The 20,000-nt window shown below is 41.4% G+C and overlaps 2 protein-coding genes across 3 annotated transcripts in view; one reads left to right on the top strand and one right to left on the bottom strand.

The window, feature by feature from the left end:
• LOC138971943 (endothelin-converting enzyme 1-like) overlaps positions 1 to 453 on the top strand; it is a 41,795-nt gene extending 41,342 nt beyond the window's left edge. Inside the window, exon 11 of the mRNA XM_070344789.1 lies at positions 431 to 453. Within this exon, the coding sequence (XP_070200890.1) occupies positions 431 to 453 (23 nt within the window). The remainder of the gene's footprint in view (positions 1 to 430) is intronic.
• Positions 454 to 3,443: 2,990 nt separating this feature from the next.
• LOC138970770 (endothelin-converting enzyme homolog) overlaps positions 3,444 to 20,000 on the bottom strand; it is a 42,745-nt gene continuing 26,188 nt past the window's right edge. For both annotated transcript variants that reach the window (XM_070343292.1, XM_070343291.1), the window contains 7 exons: positions 17,593 to 17,767; positions 13,934 to 14,041; positions 8,369 to 8,529; positions 7,470 to 7,541; positions 6,727 to 6,822; positions 6,260 to 6,342; positions 3,444 to 4,606 (listed from right to left, as the gene is read on the bottom strand). In XM_070343292.1, the coding sequence (XP_070199393.1) occupies positions 4,507 to 4,606; positions 6,260 to 6,342; positions 6,727 to 6,822; positions 7,470 to 7,541; positions 8,369 to 8,529; positions 13,934 to 14,041; positions 17,593 to 17,767 (795 nt within the window). In that variant the 3' untranslated portion in view covers positions 3,444 to 4,506. The remainder of the gene's footprint in view (positions 4,607 to 6,259; positions 6,343 to 6,726; positions 6,823 to 7,469; positions 7,542 to 8,368; positions 8,530 to 13,933; positions 14,042 to 17,592; positions 17,768 to 20,000) is intronic.

The following is a 20,000-nucleotide window of genomic DNA, read 5'->3' as shown; positions in this document are numbered from 1 at the left end:
TATATTTGTGTCACTTAAAATGGCTTAATTCTTCTTCGTTCATGGGCTGAAACTCCCACGTTCTGTGACTCACGTTTTTTGCACGAGTGGGCTTGTATACGTGTATGACCGTTTTTAATCCCGCAATCCAGACAGCCTCTTTCGGGTATAGCATGCTGGGTATTTTTGTGTTTCTATAACCCAACGAACTCAGTCTGACATGGATTAAAGGCTTTGTCTTGTGCGGCGTGTACACACTGACGAAGGGGGACAAGGCACTAGCAGGTCTGCACATAAGTTGACCTGGGAGATCGGAAAAATCGCCACCTTAGCCCACCAGGCGCGGCTGGGATTCGAACCCGCGTGACCTTCCGCTATGGAGGCTGGCATCGTACCACCAAGTCATTGCGCCCATCTGTGTTGGATTCAACCCTTCACTTTTCTCACACAGCTCCTGAAGACGACCAAGGATGAGGACCACGCCGTAGACGGTGGCACGCCTAGTTTTTTCCACCGCAGGAACAACACCCAATTCGTTCCCCCGCACGCGGAAGCAAAATTGTTATCTCGCAAAGGAATTGCCCTGTGAAGGTACGTTGTGGCAAATCACATTATCAAGAATAGATATTCTGAAGCAGAATTGCCTAGGCTATATGTATAATATGTAACTTATGTCTTGTTGTGTACTCGTGAACAGTGGCGTTCGATTTTCTGCCGAAGTCCGTGAAAATTATACAGAGAGGTCTCAATTTCGTACAAATTAACCTAGAACTACCATTTAAAGCACTATTTTAATACTCACAGTTTAATCTTCGATACCTTGCAGCCTTGTATGCGCGTTTTTGGGCACCAGCATCGTGGATAAGCTGCTCTAATCTAGCGTTATTTTGTGGTACTCGATTCTCAGTGGGTAAGGTCCCCCGCAGACACCAGATAAGGTCCCCCGCATTTTTGCCGGAGTGCCTACTACGCCCCCCCGCACATGCGCGCTGAAAAAGCACATCATGCACAGCAAAACTGACCCGTTTGAAGCGTTTTTATTTGACAGATGGAGACCAGCGACCACACGCTATCTGCCGGGGAGGTGTCTGGGGAAGTAATCGACAGCTACCTAGACATCAGTAGTGAGGTGACTATAGGTGAGACAGTCCCTTTACAGACTTCTACACCGAAGAAGGTTGGTCTCCTCCATTTGTGTGACGAATGCGGATCAGCATACAAACACAAGCGAACATTGGACAATCACAAACGTGAGAAACATGGCAACGAATCTCGTTTTGTATGCATAGTTTGTGACAAGAGGTTTGTTCGACAGGTAGATTACCAGTCTCATATGAACAAGCATGCAGGCACCAAACCTTTCCAGTGTGGTGTTTGCAAAAAATCGTACGCACACAAACGCAGTCTGGACAAGCATATATGTCTGGGTGAAAAGCCGGGGTTTTAGTGCCAAACCTGTCAAAAGTCGTTCATGAGAAGAAAGTATCTTCGTGACCACCAAATCACCCACTCTACTGGCTACGCTTATTTATGCAATGCGTGCATGAAGCGGTATAAGCATCGCTCTGGTCTTGCCAGGCATAGGCGTCGGGCTCAACAAGATGGAAACTGCATATTTAACATCGCTGTAACACATATAGGCTACTATAATGCCTACATTCACACACTTGCAGAGGAACAACTTCTTTTAATTTCCATAACATTCAAGAATAAGTGTGCTCGACAGTTTTATATGACACGCAGTTAATCAGGTTTGTTTTGTTTATGACCACAAAAAAAAGAAAAAAGAGACAGAGAGTTGAGTGCTTATTGTTTTTGTTTTATAATTCTGCTTTGTTAAAAAGCACAATCCGTCAAGTACAAACGATTCTCCTCATCATATGAAGTCTTGCATGCCTGTCAGAGTATATCTCTGGACTCAAAGCAAAAAGTAACAACCTCACAGCTTCCTGTGTAAAGTGGACATATTTATGTGCAATTCTTTCACACACACACACACACACACACATGCACGCACGCACACATACACGCACGCACGCGCGCGCACACACACACACACACACGCACACGCACACACACTAAAACAATGGTTAATCGGTGACTTATTGCTCGTGCCAAATGTTGGAGTACATCTGAAGATGTCAGAGTCCAATCACATCCATAATTAGTGGATTTACACAAAAATTATAGCTGTATGTCATTTTTTCTGATAAACATAACGGCGGGGGATCTTACCCTAGTGTTGCGGTGGGGCGTAGTAGGCAAATCGACCAAGCTGCGGGGGATCTTACCCCGTCAAATTTCACTGTTGATCTTTGAACCGATCGTGAGTCTAAACTAAGGTAAGCTTAAACTTAAAAATGAAGAGCAGTATCCACAAGTAGTTTGACTTTGACCAGCAAAAAGATTTAAGCCCTTCTGTTGACCGTGCTTTGTGTTATTTCAACATTTTTAACGTGGGAGACAGTATTTCTGACTTGTCTTGATGACATTTCTTCTCTTATGTAGTACACGAGAGTGTAAATGGTAAGACAACTAGCTGATCCAATACAAAATAAAGTACAGAACAGTATGATATAAGCTTCAATACTAGAAAGTCTGGTTATCTACTATTTTAAGGCATTGATTTGGAGACACCTACCATGTTGTTCGTCTTGCGGGGGAACGAATTGGGTGTTGTTCCTGCGGTGGAAAAAACTAGGCGTGCCACCGTCTACGGCGTGAGGACTGCATCTTGGACAACAACTGCCACACGCTGACCAACCGGTTAGATTAAAAAAAGACGAGACCAAGGGCAAATACTCAGTAGTTAGCACACCAACAGGAAGTTGCTTCCCCTTCATGCTCGGATCTTTGCGAGCATCACAGACATCAGCCGCCACATAGGGTTAAAAAAGTATTAAGTTCTCCAATTTCTTTTTTTAAACATTTGGATATAACTGAAAGCCCAGAAAGAGAGATAGTGGCAGACAAAGAAAGGCAGACATCCAAACAGACAGACTGACATACAGAGAGACACACACACAAACTGGCAATACCATCCAATCGACAAACAATTAATGTCAACAACCAAATAACCAACCATAAGACAGAGCTGTCAACAAAAACAACTCGTTTGCAAGCACAACTTGTTCAAATGCGAACTGCACCGACACGAAATTACATTATTCGGTAAGCGGTTATCCTACATTATTCCACGTTTGCCACCTGTAGCCGCTCTTAGGTAACCACAGTGATGCGTGTGCGTGCGTGTGTGTATGTGTGTGTGCGTGCGGCCGGTATGTGTGTGTGTGTGTGTGCGTGCGTGTGCGTGCGTGCGGTATGTGTGTGAGTGTGTGTGTACATATTTGTGTGTGCGTGTGCTAGCGCGCGTGTGTGTGTGTGTGTGTGTGTGTGTGTGTGTGTGTGTGCGTTCGTGTGTCTGCGAGTACATTGGAATTGGGTATTCACACACCAGTAGACTCTTTAAATCATCATTTTTATTGCACTTGAAAAATATCACGGCTAGAATATTCCCAGAACTTGGTCAGGTTTGATAATAGTAACTCGTGAAGATTAGATTACAGTAAAGAATATTTATCGCTTCAGAAGAGGGAAAAAATGAATCGAAAAGCAAATTCATAATAATGGTTGCGCATATTAAAAAATATAGGCCTGCATCAGGCGTAGGAAGAATAAATATCAATAGAATTTTTTTTAAATCACCCTGAAGCAAACAAATTAACAAACAAACAAACACACAAGCAAACTAACAAACAAACGTACAAACAAATTTTTTTTTTTTTACAAGGTATAAGGTCGTAATTTTAATCCTAATTAATGAAAGGTGTCATACGTATTAGTGTTTGGAATAAACGGGGTATGAATGTGATACACACGGTGACTGACGAGAAAGAGAGAGAACGAAATAAGACAGTTAGACAGACATATGTACAGAAAGAAAGCAAAAGTTAAGAAAAGGATGAAAAATGAAACAACCCACTGAAATAATATTTCAACAATCGATGAGTCATTTAAGATGTGCTACTTAGTGCACGACACAGTTCTACATACATATATATAATTATCCGAGGAAGGTGTGTCAAGGGAGATAAAAACTCCTTTCTTATAAGCGGTACCTTCTTACAACGGAGTTTCCTTATCCGGAGAATTTTAAGTGAAAGAAAGAAGACATTTGCCGGCAGGGTAATAAAAATTCCTTTTTTTGTAAGCGATGTTTCTTATAAGCGATGTTTTTATAGGTGGGTTCGACTGTACAGCAAATGCGGCCGTTCAGAAATAGTTTGTAAACTAAACAGGCGGTTTACGTTGCACAAATGCATAGTATTAGGGAGAAACTCAAACAAACTGATTAAAATTCATATGTCAAAGATGACAGATACAAAACGTTGAGCTAACAGTCGGCAGATTGAAGTTGCCCACACACATCACATACACATAATTATAAGCAATGTCTGATGAATGTTCGATCACATGACGTCGGTATTGGATGATGTCACTATGGCAGTATCGGATGACGTCATTGTATCAATAGTAAGTGCACCGGTTGTCAGGAACCATGTTATCCGACGCTTGACATCCGAAAGCCTGGCTGAATTCTGGTAACTCCTGAAGAGGGATGTTTACTCTGAAAGGGAGAAGAGAATGTGGCGATTACGAGGTTCTTTTGCATGATGTAAGCTTGTGATTCATACAGAATTCACAGTATTGCATGGAGCACCAGGAATTTGCCTTAATATTAATGTTGCGGTAAAAAAATCAAAAAAGCTTACATTTATTCACACTAAAACACAGACAAGCTGATGCATCCACATTTTGCAAATTTAGGAGCGTCTCGGGGCGTTCTTTGGAGTAAAGAGCGGATACATGTGCAAACAAAAACACCCACCGGAAGCGTTGCTGAAAGTCCAGGGGCGGATCACATCATTTTTAAGGGGGGATTTCCGAATTTCTTTTAGGGCCAATTCGACGACGCGAAGCGTTTAGTTGAAAAAAAACTTCCCCTAATCCACCTTCCAAAAATAATTTGGATCCGAACAAGGACATTTGACCGCCTACCTCTTCGTTTTAACTTTCTGAGCGTGTTTTTAATCCAAACATATCATATCTATATGTTTTTGGAATCAGGAACCGACAAGGAATAAGACGAAATTGTTTTTAAATCGATTTCGGAAATTTAATTTTGATCATGATTTTTATATTTTTAATTTTCAGAGCTTGTTTTTAATCCAAATATGACATATTTATATGTTTTTGGAATCAGAAAATGACGAAGAATAAGATGAAATTGTTTTTGGATCGTTTAATAAAAAAAACATTTAATTACAAGTTTCCGATTTTTAATGACCAAACTCACTCATTAGTTTTTAAGACACCAAGCTGAAATGCAATACCAAACCCCGGCCTTCGTCGAAGATTGCTTTGCCAAAATTTCACTCAATTTGATTGAAAAATGAGGGTGTGACAGTTCCGCCTCAACTTTTACAAAAAGCCGGATTTGACATCATCAAAGGTATTTAAACGTCCGGGGATATCATTCCCAGGAACTCTCATGTCAAATTTCATAAAGATCGGTCCAGTAGTTTAGTCTGAATCGCTCTACACACACACACGCACAGACACACACACACACACACACACACACACACACACACACACACACACACACACACACACACACACACACACATACACCACGACCCTCGTCTCGATTCCCCCTCTATGCTAAAACATTTAGTCAAAACTTGACTAAATGTAAAAAAGATACACAACAGATACTTATCGATGGTAAATGCTACCATGACTCATGTCTGAATTGTTGTCGTTTCCAAAATGGTCGAACACCGTTTTACGTTACGTTTTGCCCATTATACTCCGTCACCTTTGACTGTATCTCAGTCTTTTTTTGAGTTATCCTCCAAAGACGTGTCGTCTACATTTGCCATATCTAAAGGCTGTTCCAGCGATGTAGAAGTCATGTTCGAACGGCTCCTCGTACCGTCACACGGGTAATGGCTATCCGTACGCATGCGTATCTCACAATTCCCCCAGTTCCGGAAACTGGAATTAAACGTTCTGTAGACTAAATTTTTCTTGTCTTTCTATTATTGATTTTGGAACAATAGCAATTTATCTAATTAGGAATAAAGCAAACTTAAACCAAAGATATGTGGACAACTAAAAACAACTTGGGTACAGGACAAAGATACCATTCAGGTTATGGCGTGCAACTGATCGAAGCTTAATACTGATATATCGTAGTTCATTCGTGATTAATTACCTTGTTTCCTCGTTCACACGGCTTCTTCTCAAAAAGGCCGTCAAAATGTAGTCCCAAACTGGATCTCGGTTGTAACAGAAGACCTGTACACATAAACAAAAACATTAATAAACCACACACACACACACATACACACACACACACACACACACACACACACACACACACACACACACACACACACACACACATACACCACATACATGATAACACACACACACACACACACACCACATACATGATATAACACACACACACACACCACATACATGATAACACACACACATACCACATACATGATAACACACACAGACACACACAACACATACATTTGCACGCACGCGCACACCCTCCCCCCCCCCCCCCCCCCCCCGCTGACACTCTTACCCCCCCCCCTTTCTCTCTCACTCTTACACATCCCAACCCCACCCCACCCCACCCCCACTGACATAAATCCTCTTTCAGACCTGCGCATGCGCGATGAAGAAGAGTTGTTCGGGGGTATATTTCAGTCCCGGGGGATATGGGTCAGTTCCATGTGTCTTCTGCCACGCTTTGTACGCCTGGAGAAAAACATATACATGTAAACTTTTCTTTTCAGTGGTTCAACTAAACGGATAAAGACACTTATTTCCAGTGCTTCAACTCATGTGCAGAGAATCATGCAAAGTGATTGCCTTGTCAATGATAATGGTTTTTACATGCCCATTTGTAATACGTACCGAAAACGAGAGAGAGAGAGAGAGAGAGAGAGAGAGAGAGAGAGAGAGAGAGAGAGAGAGAGAGAGAGAGGAGAGAGAGAGAGAGAGAAAGAGAGAGAGAGAGGAGAGAGAGAGAGAGAGACGGGGAGGGAGGGGGGAGACAGACAAAAAGCGAGAGAGACACAGACATACACATAGTGAAACATCAGAGAGACAGATAGAGAGAGAAAGAGAGACATACACGTACACACACACACTTACACACACACACACACACACACACACACACACACACACACACACACACACACACAAACACACACACACACAAACACACACACACACACACACATACACACACGCACACACACAGACAAGACAGACAGACAGACAGACAGACAGAGACAGAAGCTGAGAAATATGACAGAAAAATGAGACGAAAGAAGACAGAGAACGACCTGCATTACGAACAATTAGACAGACACAAAGTCTGACCGATGACCACTCACGTTGTAAGCCAGACGGATACCAGTGGTAATGGTCATCGCTTTTCCAGCGTACTTGTCACCATCAACATCCACCTGAACAACGCATAAGATAAGGTAAGTAAGTTAGGCCTCCTTCATACATCTCGATATACATCCACCTGAACAACGCATAAGATAAGGTAAGTAAGGTAGGACTCCTTCAAACATCTCGATATACATCCACCTGAACAACGCATAAGATAAGGTAAGTAAGGCAGGACTCCTTCAAACATCTCGATATACATCCACCTGAACAACGCATAAGATAAGGTAAGTAAGGCAGGCCTCCTTCAAACATCTCGATATACATCCACCTGAACAACGCATAAGATAAGGTAAGTAAGGCAGGCCTCCTTCAAACATCTCGATATACATCCACCTGAACAACGCATAAGATAAGGTAAGTAAGGTAGGCCTCCTTCAAACATCTCGATATACATCCACCTGAACAACGCATAAGATCAGTAAGGCCTCCTTCAAACATCTCGATATACATCCACCTGAACAACGCATAAGATAAGGTAAGTAAGGCAGGCCTCCTTCAAACATCTCGATATACAACCCCCCTTTGTATCCAGGGGCGGATCAATTAGTTCGTAAGGGAGGAGGGGGGGGGGGGGCACTTAGAATTTAAAACTGTAAATTGAGAGAGAGAGAGATTGATTTTGATATCACTGTCTCAACAGACCATAGCAGAAGATATCATCACACAGTCCGTCAATATTGGGTACTGGAGGATGAAAGTCGCTTGTTCATTTCAATGCTTGTTATTCTCTCAGGGCCAGGAGACTGGTTCCGAACACCTCTCACCCACGCTATTGCACATGTCGTATGCATTTAGCGCGTTTACGTCCCTTTTGTTTTTCAGATCACAAACTCACCGTAACCTCGTTACCGTTATCGCTGTAGTAGGGTCCCTGTGTGACGTTATTGTAGATGTTAGCCACGCACTGTGCAGCTTTATCGAAGTTTTCCGTAGTCTGGTTGCTCCACCACCCGTTCTTGGCTTTCATTAAGACTCCTCCCTTGTCCCATCGTCGACCTGATACATAAGACATTATAAGATGTTTGATGGGTTGTTGACAGACCAGCTTTTTTGTCTGTCCGAGGGGGAGCATATCGTCTTTTGTTTCATATTTATTGACCATGGCCGAAGGCCGCGGTCAATAAATATGAAACAAAAGTCGATATGCCCCCCGAGGACCGACAAAAAAGCTGGTCTGTCAACAAACCATCAAACATCGTTTTTGTCATCATTTTGGTAGTGAGAAAACAAGTGCACAATCAACCCAGGGAGCCATGCTTTGAAACACGGGTCCCGTGCTGATAACCACACGGGTCCCGGTTTGATAACCACTGGCAATCAAAGATGGCGTGTGAAAGCAACTTTCTGTGTTTTTGAGTTCATTGAATGAGTTGGGATGAATATGTCAGGTTTGAGGATGCACATTTCTGTAGGTTCATCTCGGTATTCCACCCCCTCGGCTTTCTGTTGTAAATATTAAGCTGAGCACGGTGATCGAATGTGGAAGCTACGTTTGGTCAAAGGTCACAGAAGATTTGCGTCGTGCAGCGAACGAAAGAATCGCGATCTTGTTTCCGACTCGGTAGGCCCTACCTCTTTGTTTTTCATTAGACCTGTCATTCTGCTTGCTCGGCTTTGTTAGATGTTTGCATATCGTGTTGCTATTTTCTTTGCTTTTATTATTGTTTCTTACTTGTGCTTCGTTTATCGATACAACGTCTTGTGCACGGGTCAAAATGTGTGTGTCAGGTGTCGTTTTACTTGAACTTGACGTTCGTGTTTCTCCGAACGTCTGTGTATCGAAACACAGATACACGCACTCCGTGACTTTGTAAGAAGACATAACATATTGGTAGGTTTCATTTGTTTGTGACGAATTTATTGAAGTAGTTTTGTTTTTTTGTTTACTTTTGCCAGTTTGCCAGTTGGTTTTTGGAACTTTGCAAAGCAGTGTCTTGTCGTCTGTTTAGGTCTGGGGAAACGCCAATGAAAAGAGCCGAAGAATCCTCGAGCGTTTCTATTGGGTTTGCTTTTGATTATCCATGTAATAGGGCTTCTTCCAACTATGGTAACCGGGGATTTATTCCCCGGGGAACATGAGATTTATTTCCCAGGTGCTTGTGAATGAAAACTCGTGAAAATGATGACAAAAGACATTATACATAAGATCATTTATTGTCCATACAATTAATACAATGGATGGAAAAGTGTGGTTCATCTGATCTTAAAAACAACCAAACAACATATGACAACAACCTTGAACAAGAAGAGCAAACGCTCGATCGAGTCACTTTCGCAGTTCTGAATATTATATGAGGCATCAGATGGACAGGAAGAAATTGCTATTCACAACACAATGAGTCACGTTCACATAAAATTTGAGCCCGGTCACTTTTATAGTTTCCGAGAAAAGCCCAACGTTAAGTTGTGTGTTGCCGAACAGAAAAGGCTAGTTATCTCCCTTGTTTTTCTGATAACGTTCGTAAAAGGCTACAGATGTAAATACTTTGATGTAAAGAATAATCCTACAAAGTTTCAATCACATCCGATGAACTTTGTCAAAGATATAAAATGTCTAATTTTTCCTTTGACGCTGACCTGTGACCTTGAAAAAGGTCAAAGGTCAACGAAACCATCGTTAAAGTGTAGAGGTCATTGGAGGTCACGACTAAACAAAATATGAGCCCGATCGCTTTGATAGTTTCCGAGAAAAGTCCAACGTTAAGGTGGTGTCTACGGACGGCCGGCCGGACGGCCGGCCGGACGGCCGGCCGGACAGACTAACACTGACCGATTACATAGAGTCACTTTTTCTCAAGTGACTCAAAAAAACAAAAAAACAATATAACATACGAAGTAAGAACACCCAACGTCCGCCACATCCATACTGCACGCACACACACACGCACACACACACACAAACACACACACACACACACGCACATACACACACACACACACACATACACACACAAACATTTAAGACACACACACACGCACACACACACACACTCGCACGCACGCACATGAGTTGCACCTATGGTCAGTCAATGGTCATTTCTCAGATATGGGGTTTTCAAAAACATTTTATTTAACCTGAGCGTTTTTTTTGTATTTGCTGAAATAATGTTGCTGATTGACATAGATAGGTAATATGGATTATGAGATTTTAAAAATGTAAATATTAAACTTGGCGAACTCCCACATCCATTCCCACTCCCCGACATAAACAACAAGAAGAGCAAACGCTCGATCGAGTCACTTTCGCAGTTCTGAATATTATATGGATGTTACGAAGCGGTTTACTCGTATCTGGGGTAATGTGTATTGTTGTAAATAGAATAGACTATAGCGATGGTCAGACATTGGAAAGGGCTATAGGCTGCATACCGTCGCGTTGACCGCAGTTGAACCTTTGTGTAACTGACAAGGTTTTTCACGTGCAAGTAATGCAGGCGACAGCTCACTGGCAATGTCATAGCAAGAACGACTTTGTAAAATCAGTCGCCGTCAAGGAGCCAAGCTCGACTCATGTTTTTCGTAACACTTTAGCAGACGGGCTCCTGTTTTAGGTATCTGACTGAAGAAGGATGAAGACTGACGAACTTTCCCTATCAGCTTACGTGATATCTTCCATTTTCATATTCATGCCAGGCCGGCGACTGTACTAAATGTTGGCTTTACACTCTTTTGAGTGTTTCCAACTGGAGGGTTTCATCGACGGAGGCTGAACTGAACCAGTCAACTGCAGCTTGGTGTACATGACCATGGCATGGAGAGCTGGCAGGGTTCTACAGTTAGCCGCCGAGACGAACTGGAAGGATCAAGGACTACGTCAAGCAATGGTTGCGGTGTCGTGAGGACTGGTGCACCCTTGTCAGTCGTCTGAAGGACTTACAGCCATACCAACATCTTGAAAGCCGAAAGATGGCAGTAGGGTAACGTACAGTAGAATACCTATTCGTCTTACCTGTTAAGCTGCTTTGTTTGAGCCAAAAGGTGTCTGCGTCTTGGACTGTAGAGTTTCTTGCGGTGTTGTCGGCCTAGAGTACTGGTCGAAGCCCGGAAATGATTTTGTGATGTAAAAAGCTTTGTAAACTAATAATAATTAGTCTTGGCAGTGTCAAGATCCATTTAACACCAGGTTTTTGCGTGTGTGAGTGCGTGTGCGCTTGTGCCTTGTAAGCTACTGTAGCGGACAACTATTCAGATTGCATTCAAGTCTGTAAACAAATACTAAATTTATAGAGTTGTGTAGAGGCATTTATGATTGTCTAAAAACCGGGCTATACCACTCCATAACAATGAGGCATCAGATGGACAGGAAGAAATTGCTATTCACAACACAATGAGTCACGTTCACATAAAATTTGAGCCCGGTCACTTTTATAGTTTCCGAGAAAAGCCCAACGTTAAGTTGTGTGTTGCCGAACAGAAAAGGCTAGTTATCTCCCTTGTTTTTCTGATAACGTTCGTAAAAGGCTACAGATGTAAATACTTTGATGTAAAGAATAATCCTACAAAGTTTCAATCACATCCGATGAACTTTGTCAAAGATATAAAATGTCTAATTTTTCCTTTGACGCTGACCTGTGACCTTGAAAAAGGTCAAAGGTCAACGAAACCATCGTTAAAGTGTAGAGGTCATTGGAGGTCACGACTAAACAAAATATGAGCCCGATCGCTTTGATAGTTTCCGAGAAAAGTCCAACGTTAAGGTGGTGTCTACGGACGGCCGGCCGGACGGCCGGCCGGCCGGACGGCCGGCCGGACAGACTAACACTGACCGATTACATAGAGTCACTTTTTCTCAAGTGACTCAAAAATGATAGGAAGATGTGTTTGAGGGAATATCTTTGTGGTTTGACCGTTTGATTTAAAACCTGTTGTGTTAGAAGAACGGCCATTTTCGGGCAAAATTGACAGGTCGAAGAGGTCTATTTATTGTTAGAGTTCCGACATGGACATAGAACATTTTATTATAAATGTGTTATTCTTTATTGAAGCATACAGATCTGCGTTAGATATGTATTACCCAATATTGACGGACTGTGTGATGATATCTTCTGCTATGGTCTGTTGAGACAGTGATATCAAAATCGAGACCGGAGGTCGAGATTTTGATATCACTGTCGAAACAGACCAATAGCAGAAGATATCGTCACACAGTCAGTCAATGTTAGATATATTGCTAATTCTCTGGACATTTTGTATTTACTGTAAAGAAATTACAAAAGTATTTGTCTCAGTTTTGGCTGTTCCATATCCCTCCCTCTGATTATTATTTCTTTTTGTTCATTCACTCTTTTCTTGTACTTTTCAGTATTTAAAAATGTCTTTTCTTTGAAAAAGTCTTTAGTCACTTGCTCAACTAAATTCTGGGATCATTACATTTTCATATACATTTGTTTGTTTTTAAATTTAGGTGTTTTTGTTTTTGAAGTGGGGAAGCAATAAAGAGGTCGTCGATATCAAAACTGATATCGACAGAAATGTCGTCGATATCACTTTTACAATGAGCTCAGTTTTGCCCAATTGACCAATGGAAATCCACGTAACATATGAAATAGCAATATATATATATATGGTGCAGGGCCGGACCCAGGGGGGGTTCCAGGGGTTCCGGAACCCCACCCCTGGAAAAAGCATGTACCTTGCTTTGAGTGGTTTTTTTTTTTACTAGTTTTAGCACCAAAACAATGCTGCTCTTAACCCTCAAAACAAGGACCAGATTGCACAGATTTTAACTGTTTTTCAAAAATTTTCCGGGGGAGCATGCCCCCGGACCCCCCTAGTTCGCGCGCCTGAAAAGCAGGCGCGCGCTTGTGGCTTCGCCACTTCGCTGATTTTCCCCCCAAAAAAAGGAGGAACCCCCCCCTTACAACTCATTTGGTCCGGCCCTGATGGTGTAAGGCGGCTCGACATAAAATATGACGATTTCATCTAGCGCTAATTCACTTTTCAACTAGCGACAAAAACAGTAAGTAAAATGTTAACTGCATTAAAGCTTTGTGTGCAGTTGTTTTGTTAAAGGATTTATATACTTATAGACATGTGCGACGTGTTCTTCAATGATGGATATAACTCTCTCTCTCTCTCTCTCTCTCTCTCTCTCTCTCTCTCTCTCTCTCTCTCTCTCTCTCTCGCGATCCGTATTGATAATAGCGTGTTGAAAACGGAACACTTATTTCCTGACTTGGAATACAAGTTGGATGCCTCCGAACGATGCATTGTGTTTGTAACGGACTGTAACCAATGTGAACACTGATGATCGCCGATCGTTCGATTTCCCAAACCCCACGTACCCTCTCGCAATGGACCCTGTGTTTACGCGAATAAACATTCTCACTCACTTCTCTCTCTCTCTCAGACAGACAGACAGACAGACAGACAGACTGACAGACATAAAACATGACTGTACCTCGGTCATCAATAAGATGGTGAATGAATTGTCCAAAGAGAGAGCCGATGGCGCCAAAGGTGTAGTAGTGAGGCATGTCGTACGTGTACATCGGGAACTGTAGGATGCCTGCATGTTGTACATGTAATAGTTATAACACACACTCAACAAAGGTGTGGTAGTGAGGCATGTCGTACGTGTACAGCGGGAACTGTAGGATGCCTGCACGTTGTACATGTAATAGTTATAACACACACTCAACAAAGGTGTGGTAGTGAGGCATGTCGTACGTGTACAGCTGGAACTGTAGGATGCCTGCACGTTGTACATGTAATAGTTATAACACACACTCAACAAAGGTGTGGTAGTGAGGCATGTCGTACGTGTACATCGGGAACTGTAGGATGCCATGTACATGTAATAGTTATAACACACACTCAACAAAGGTGTGGTAGTGAGGCATGTCGTACGTGTACATCGGGAACTGTAGGATGCCATGTACATGTAATAGTTATAACACACACTCAACAAAGGTGTAGTAGTGAGGCATGTCGTACGTGTACATCGGGAACTGTAGGATGCCATGTACATGTAATAGTTATAACACACACTCAACAAAGGTGTAGTAGTGAGGCATGTCGTACGTGTACATCGGGAACTGTAGGATGTATTTTGTACATTGATTATTTGATACATGTATAATTATTAAATGCGTCTCCAGGAATATGTTTAGTTTAAATCTTGTGTCGATACTATTTAATTCTGCCTCGCTATTAGCCATTGAGTAAAACTGTTTTATCACCATTGCTTTATTGTTGTTAATTCGTCTCCAGAAATATGTTTTGTTTTAATCTTGTGTCGATACTATTTAACTCTGCCTCGTTATTAGCCATTGAGTATAACTGTTTTATCACCATTGTTTTATTGTTGTTCTTTGGCCATTTACGTTGAATGACTTGTTATACATTGACATTGATAGTTTTATTCTTCTTCTTCTTCGTCGTTCGCTAGATAGTTTTATTATAAGAACCTTTTTTTTTTTAATTCCTATTAACTCGATGTTCTTTAACTATGTTTGTAAATTGTTAGAGGATCTTTTAGTAGAAGTGTTTAACTGTCGAAGCTGCTTTTACCTAAGAGACCGACTGTATATTGTGCTGTTGTACTTGTCAGACTTGATTGTACCAAGTCCTTCACATGTTGTAATGCGCTTAGAGCCAAATATTTTTGTTTTTTGTAAGGGATAGGCGCAATATAAATACACTTTATTATTATTATTATTATGTAATAGTTATAACACACACTCAACAAAGGTGTAGTAGTGAGGCATGTCGTACGTGTACATCGGGAACTGTAGGATGCCTGCATGTTGTACATGTAATAGTTATAACACACACTCAACAAAGGTGTAGTAGTGAGGCATGTCGTACGTGTACATCGGGAACTGTAGGATGCCATGTACATGTAATAGTTATATCACACACTCAACAAAGGTGTGGTTGTGAGGCATGTCGTGCGTGTACATCGGGAACTGTAGGATGCCTGCATGTGGTAATAGTTATACACACACACTCGACAATTCACTCTTGAACAGTACACACACGCACAGACACACGCACCCACGCACGCACACACGCAAACACACACGCACGCATTCGCACGCACGCACGCGCACACACACACACACACACAAACTGCAGAATGCCTGCACGTGGTAATAGTTATACAGTGGAACCCCCCTTTTAAGACCCCCAATTTCAGTAAGACCACCTCCTTTTGTTTTCTTAGACTTTCTGTAAATTTACCCCCAATTTAAGACTCCCTGCTCCTTTTTAAGACAAGCCATGTAGTATTCTGTTTATCCTACAATTCACTCTTGAACATTACTGGAACTTGGTTAATATGAAAATCATGCAAAGGTGACATGCGACTCATTCCGTGGTGGAGGGTCACATTTTGATTGTCTACGTTCAGTAAATTTCAAACATTTCAAAACACATCACTCGATGCAACATGGAAACCAAAGGATGTGACATATACTAACATTTAACGGGAAAAAATACTACGTTTTTGTTGAATGTCTGTATCATTATCCAACTGGACTATTAATGAATGGTACCCAGCTTTGCAGAACGACCTAACTCCCTTTTTTTTAAGAAAAAGAAAATGAAAGTCGCTTGTTCACTTCAATGCTTGTTATTCTCTCAGGTCACAGAAGATTGTTGATTCCGCATAACTCTCACTTACTCTTACTGCACATGTCGACGTATTTACACTCTGAACCCAGTTTGAACACATTTCTGTAACAAGTTTTGAACACTTTGTGACATTGCACATGTCGTATTTACACTCTGAACCCAGTTTGAACACATTTCTGTAACAAGTTTTGAACACTTTGTGACATATTGCACATGTCGACGTATTTACACTCTGAACCCAGTTTGAACCCATTTCTGTAACAAGTTTTGAACACTTTGTGACATTGCACATGTCGTATTTACACTCTGAACCCAGTTTGAACACATTTCTGTAACAAGTTTTGAACACTTTGTGACATATTGCACATGTCGACGTATTTACACTCTGAACCCAGTTTGAACCCATTTCTGTAACAAGTTTTGAACACTTTGTGACATTGCACATGTCGACGTATTTACACTCTGAACCCAGTTTGAACACATTTCTGTAACAAGTTTTGAACACTTTGTGACATTGCACATGTCGTATTTACACTCTGAACCCAGTTTGAACACATTTCTGTAACAAGTTTTGAACACTTTGTGACATTGCTCATGTCGACGTATTTACACTCTGAACCCAGTTTGAACACATTTCTGTAACAAGTTTTGAACACTTTGTGACATTGCACATGTCGTATTTACACTCTGAACCCAGTTTGAACACATTTCTGTAACAAGTTTTGAACACTTTGTGACATTGCACATGTCGACGTATTTACACTCTGAACCCAGTTTGAACCCATTTCTGTAACAAGTTTTGAACACTTTGTGACATTGCACATGTCGACGTATTTACACTCTGAACCCAGTTTGAACACATTTCTGTAACAAGTTTTGAACACTTTGTGACATTGCACATGTCGACGTATTTACACTCTGAACCCAGTTTGAACCCATTTCTGTAACAAGTTTTGAACACTTTGTGACATTGCGCATATTTCTACTTCAATATCCACTAGTGTTCAAATGAAGTCTGGTGAACACTATTTGTTTATTTAATGTGCCTCCTTCGCTATTAGAACTACTGTATGTACAAGGTCACAAAGTGTACAACACTTGTTACAAAAATGTGTTCAAAATGGATTCGCTTCTGTCAGTGAGTGCGTGTGTGTGTGTTTGTGTGTGTCTGTGTGTGTGTTTGTTTGTGTGTGTGTGTGTGTGTGTGTTTGTTTGTGTCCGTGCGTGCGTTCGTTCGTTTGTTCGTTCGTTCGTGCGTGCGTTTGCGTTTGCGTGTGTGTGTGTGTGTGTGTGTGTGTGTGTGTGTGTGTGTGTGTGTCTGAAATAACAAACTATCTCCGCGAGTTTTTCGAAAAAAACGTTTTCTCTCTGATTTGCAAATAAATAAAAATGTTGGCACACACTCATTAATTTGTTGAATATTTACATATTTATTTGTATCTATTTAAAAAAAAAAAATTTGATTAATAAAATTGGCCGTACCAGCAGGGGCGATAACTTCATCCCAGTACCAGTACACAGCCATGTTTGTGGTCCAGGCGTTGAAGATCCATTCCGTGCGGTCCTCGCCCAATAGCAATCGTCTGTTCCATTCTCTGCGGTGCTGCTGGTTACATGCTATCAGGTTGCTGAAAAAATCCTTGGGGTTGATCTCAAGCTGTGGAAACAGAGGAGTCTTCCTGTTCACCATCATTGATATTTGTGTAAAAATAGAGCATACGACATGGCTTGCTGTGCCGTACCAGATTTACACGAGTTTTTTTTTAAAAATATTGAACTGCGAGCGAAAGCGAGCTGTTCACTATTTGAAAAAGCAACGTGTAAATCTGGTACGACACAGCAAGCCATTTAGTATGCTGTTTATCCTACATATTGTACTTAGTGTATTTTACTGAAAATGTCTTGCAGACGAGGCAGCTAAATTGAAGACGCTTGTTTTGGAACCTCGATCTCTTCTAAAGCCTCGTGCAATCTATTACGTCAAAGCAAAGAAACGTCACTCTGAAAGTGTGGCGTGACGTGTTAGTTCTAAAGATTCATCGAGGGTAATTAGCGAGCGCAATTTTTGTTTCTATAATGACGTTTGTCTCGGTGACTTTGGCATCATAAGCAGTGGAAAAACAGGTCGCTGCCAGACTTGCTTGACATGACCTCATTTACATGATATACACACGTGTGATTTGAACGATTATTATCTCACGGGTGTCTCTCTCACGTAGGCTATGTAGGATAAGTAGAGGTTACATGCCGAGTCTCAGTGATTATCAAAAATAATGGTCGAAGTTTGCGGATCATGAAAAATGCGAGCTTCAGCGAGCTTTTTCATGACCGCGAACTGAGACCATTATTTTTGATAATCACTGAGACGAGGTATGTAACCTCTTTATTCCTCCTTTCTTCAGTTATTCAAAGAAAAGAGGAGTTTTTGTGCGAAAGTTTGATCGAATCCAAATCACTCAACCAGTCTACCTGCGCTGGCGATTGAATAATGCGCGGTTGTATAGTTCAGGGAAAATCAATCAATTCTGTTAACACTTCATGTCAGTTTCCCTGTTTGGGACTAAAATCAAGTACACAGTTATGTTGTTATTCTGCTGTGCCGGTAAAGGCAGATAGTGTGTGTTCTGGTCATGTTTTGGTATCGCTTAGGAAATGTTCTTTCTTCGAATGGGACAAGCAGACGAACCTTTGCACCCGTGTTCCAACGTTAAAAACTGTATGAAGTTCCGTTTTCTGGGGCAAAATAGTGTATGAAACCGCTGTATGTTCTTTAAATTGATGCGATGTGTGCATTTGGTTGGGTGTGATCTGTTTATAATTTTTTGTTTGTTTGTTTATTTGTTGCTTAACGTCCAGCCGACTACGCAGAGCCATATCAGGACGAGGAAGGGGGGGATGAAGGGGGCCACTTGTCAAGCGATTCCTGTTTACAAATGCACTAACCCATTACTTGTGTCCCAGCAGGCTTTAGTAAAACTAAATTAATACCTACTGGAAGATTACCAGTTTCCAGTATGTTAAAATAGGCTTAACCTATCTACTGCTGGACTTACATCAGAACACTAACAGATTAAACTATACATGAATCGCGAGACAAACGGCAAGAGAAGAGATTTTTGGAAAAAATACAGGTGAATGAGCAAGAAGGCAGAAAAAAGAAAAGAATTCATGAAGAAAAAGAGAGCATGACAGGAAAGAGGAACCAAAAATCTACCTAACAGCAAACTAGAAAGCTCCTGCGGTTCCAAAAACAGGAGGGGCTTTTAATTTCATAACCGCAGTGCCCCACTGCGGGAATCTATTTATAAATGAAATATTGTCGAAAACTAACCGTCGGATTGCAGTCTCTTGTCCAAGCAACTCAGTTCAGAAAATTTAAAAGGGGAACTACTCTTGTCGTACGCGAGTTACTTGCCTTGGGAGTTTGCGTGCACTCATAAGAGATCTAAAGCGAGTTTCTCTGCACTGATCGTTAGATTTGGATTTAGAAAACAACCAAACTCATATCATAGATTTTATATGGAGATTAATGTGTTCAAGCCTGTAGTTGCCAGTTTAAATGCAGTATGTTTGTATTGTTTGGTCTAGAGATGTATATTTCGTACATTGGAGCGTTCGGAACTTTTCAATCGCTAAAGTAGTTCCCTCAAAGTCTAACTCATCAACATGTGAGCTATCGAGGATTCAGGCCCGTTGTTGGGTAAGTGATTTTGGTTGTTGGGTAAGTTACCGAAAAATAACTAGCCCTACACCTTTACAGAGAGAAAGAAGCAGAGGGGGGGAATAATGATGTTTATCCTACATACGTGGGAAAGACCACTCATAAAATAACAATATCGTTCAAATCACACGCGTGTATATCATGTAAATGAGGTCATGTCAAACTAGTC

The sequence above is a fragment of the Littorina saxatilis genome, linkage group LG7 (genome assembly GCF_037325665.1).
Source record: "Littorina saxatilis isolate snail1 linkage group LG7, US_GU_Lsax_2.0, whole genome shotgun sequence".
NCBI lineage: Eukaryota > Metazoa > Mollusca > Gastropoda > Littorinimorpha > Littorinidae > Littorina > Littorina saxatilis.
Note: the sequence above shows the minus strand (reverse complement) of the source record. Positions and strands in the feature narration are given on the sequence as shown.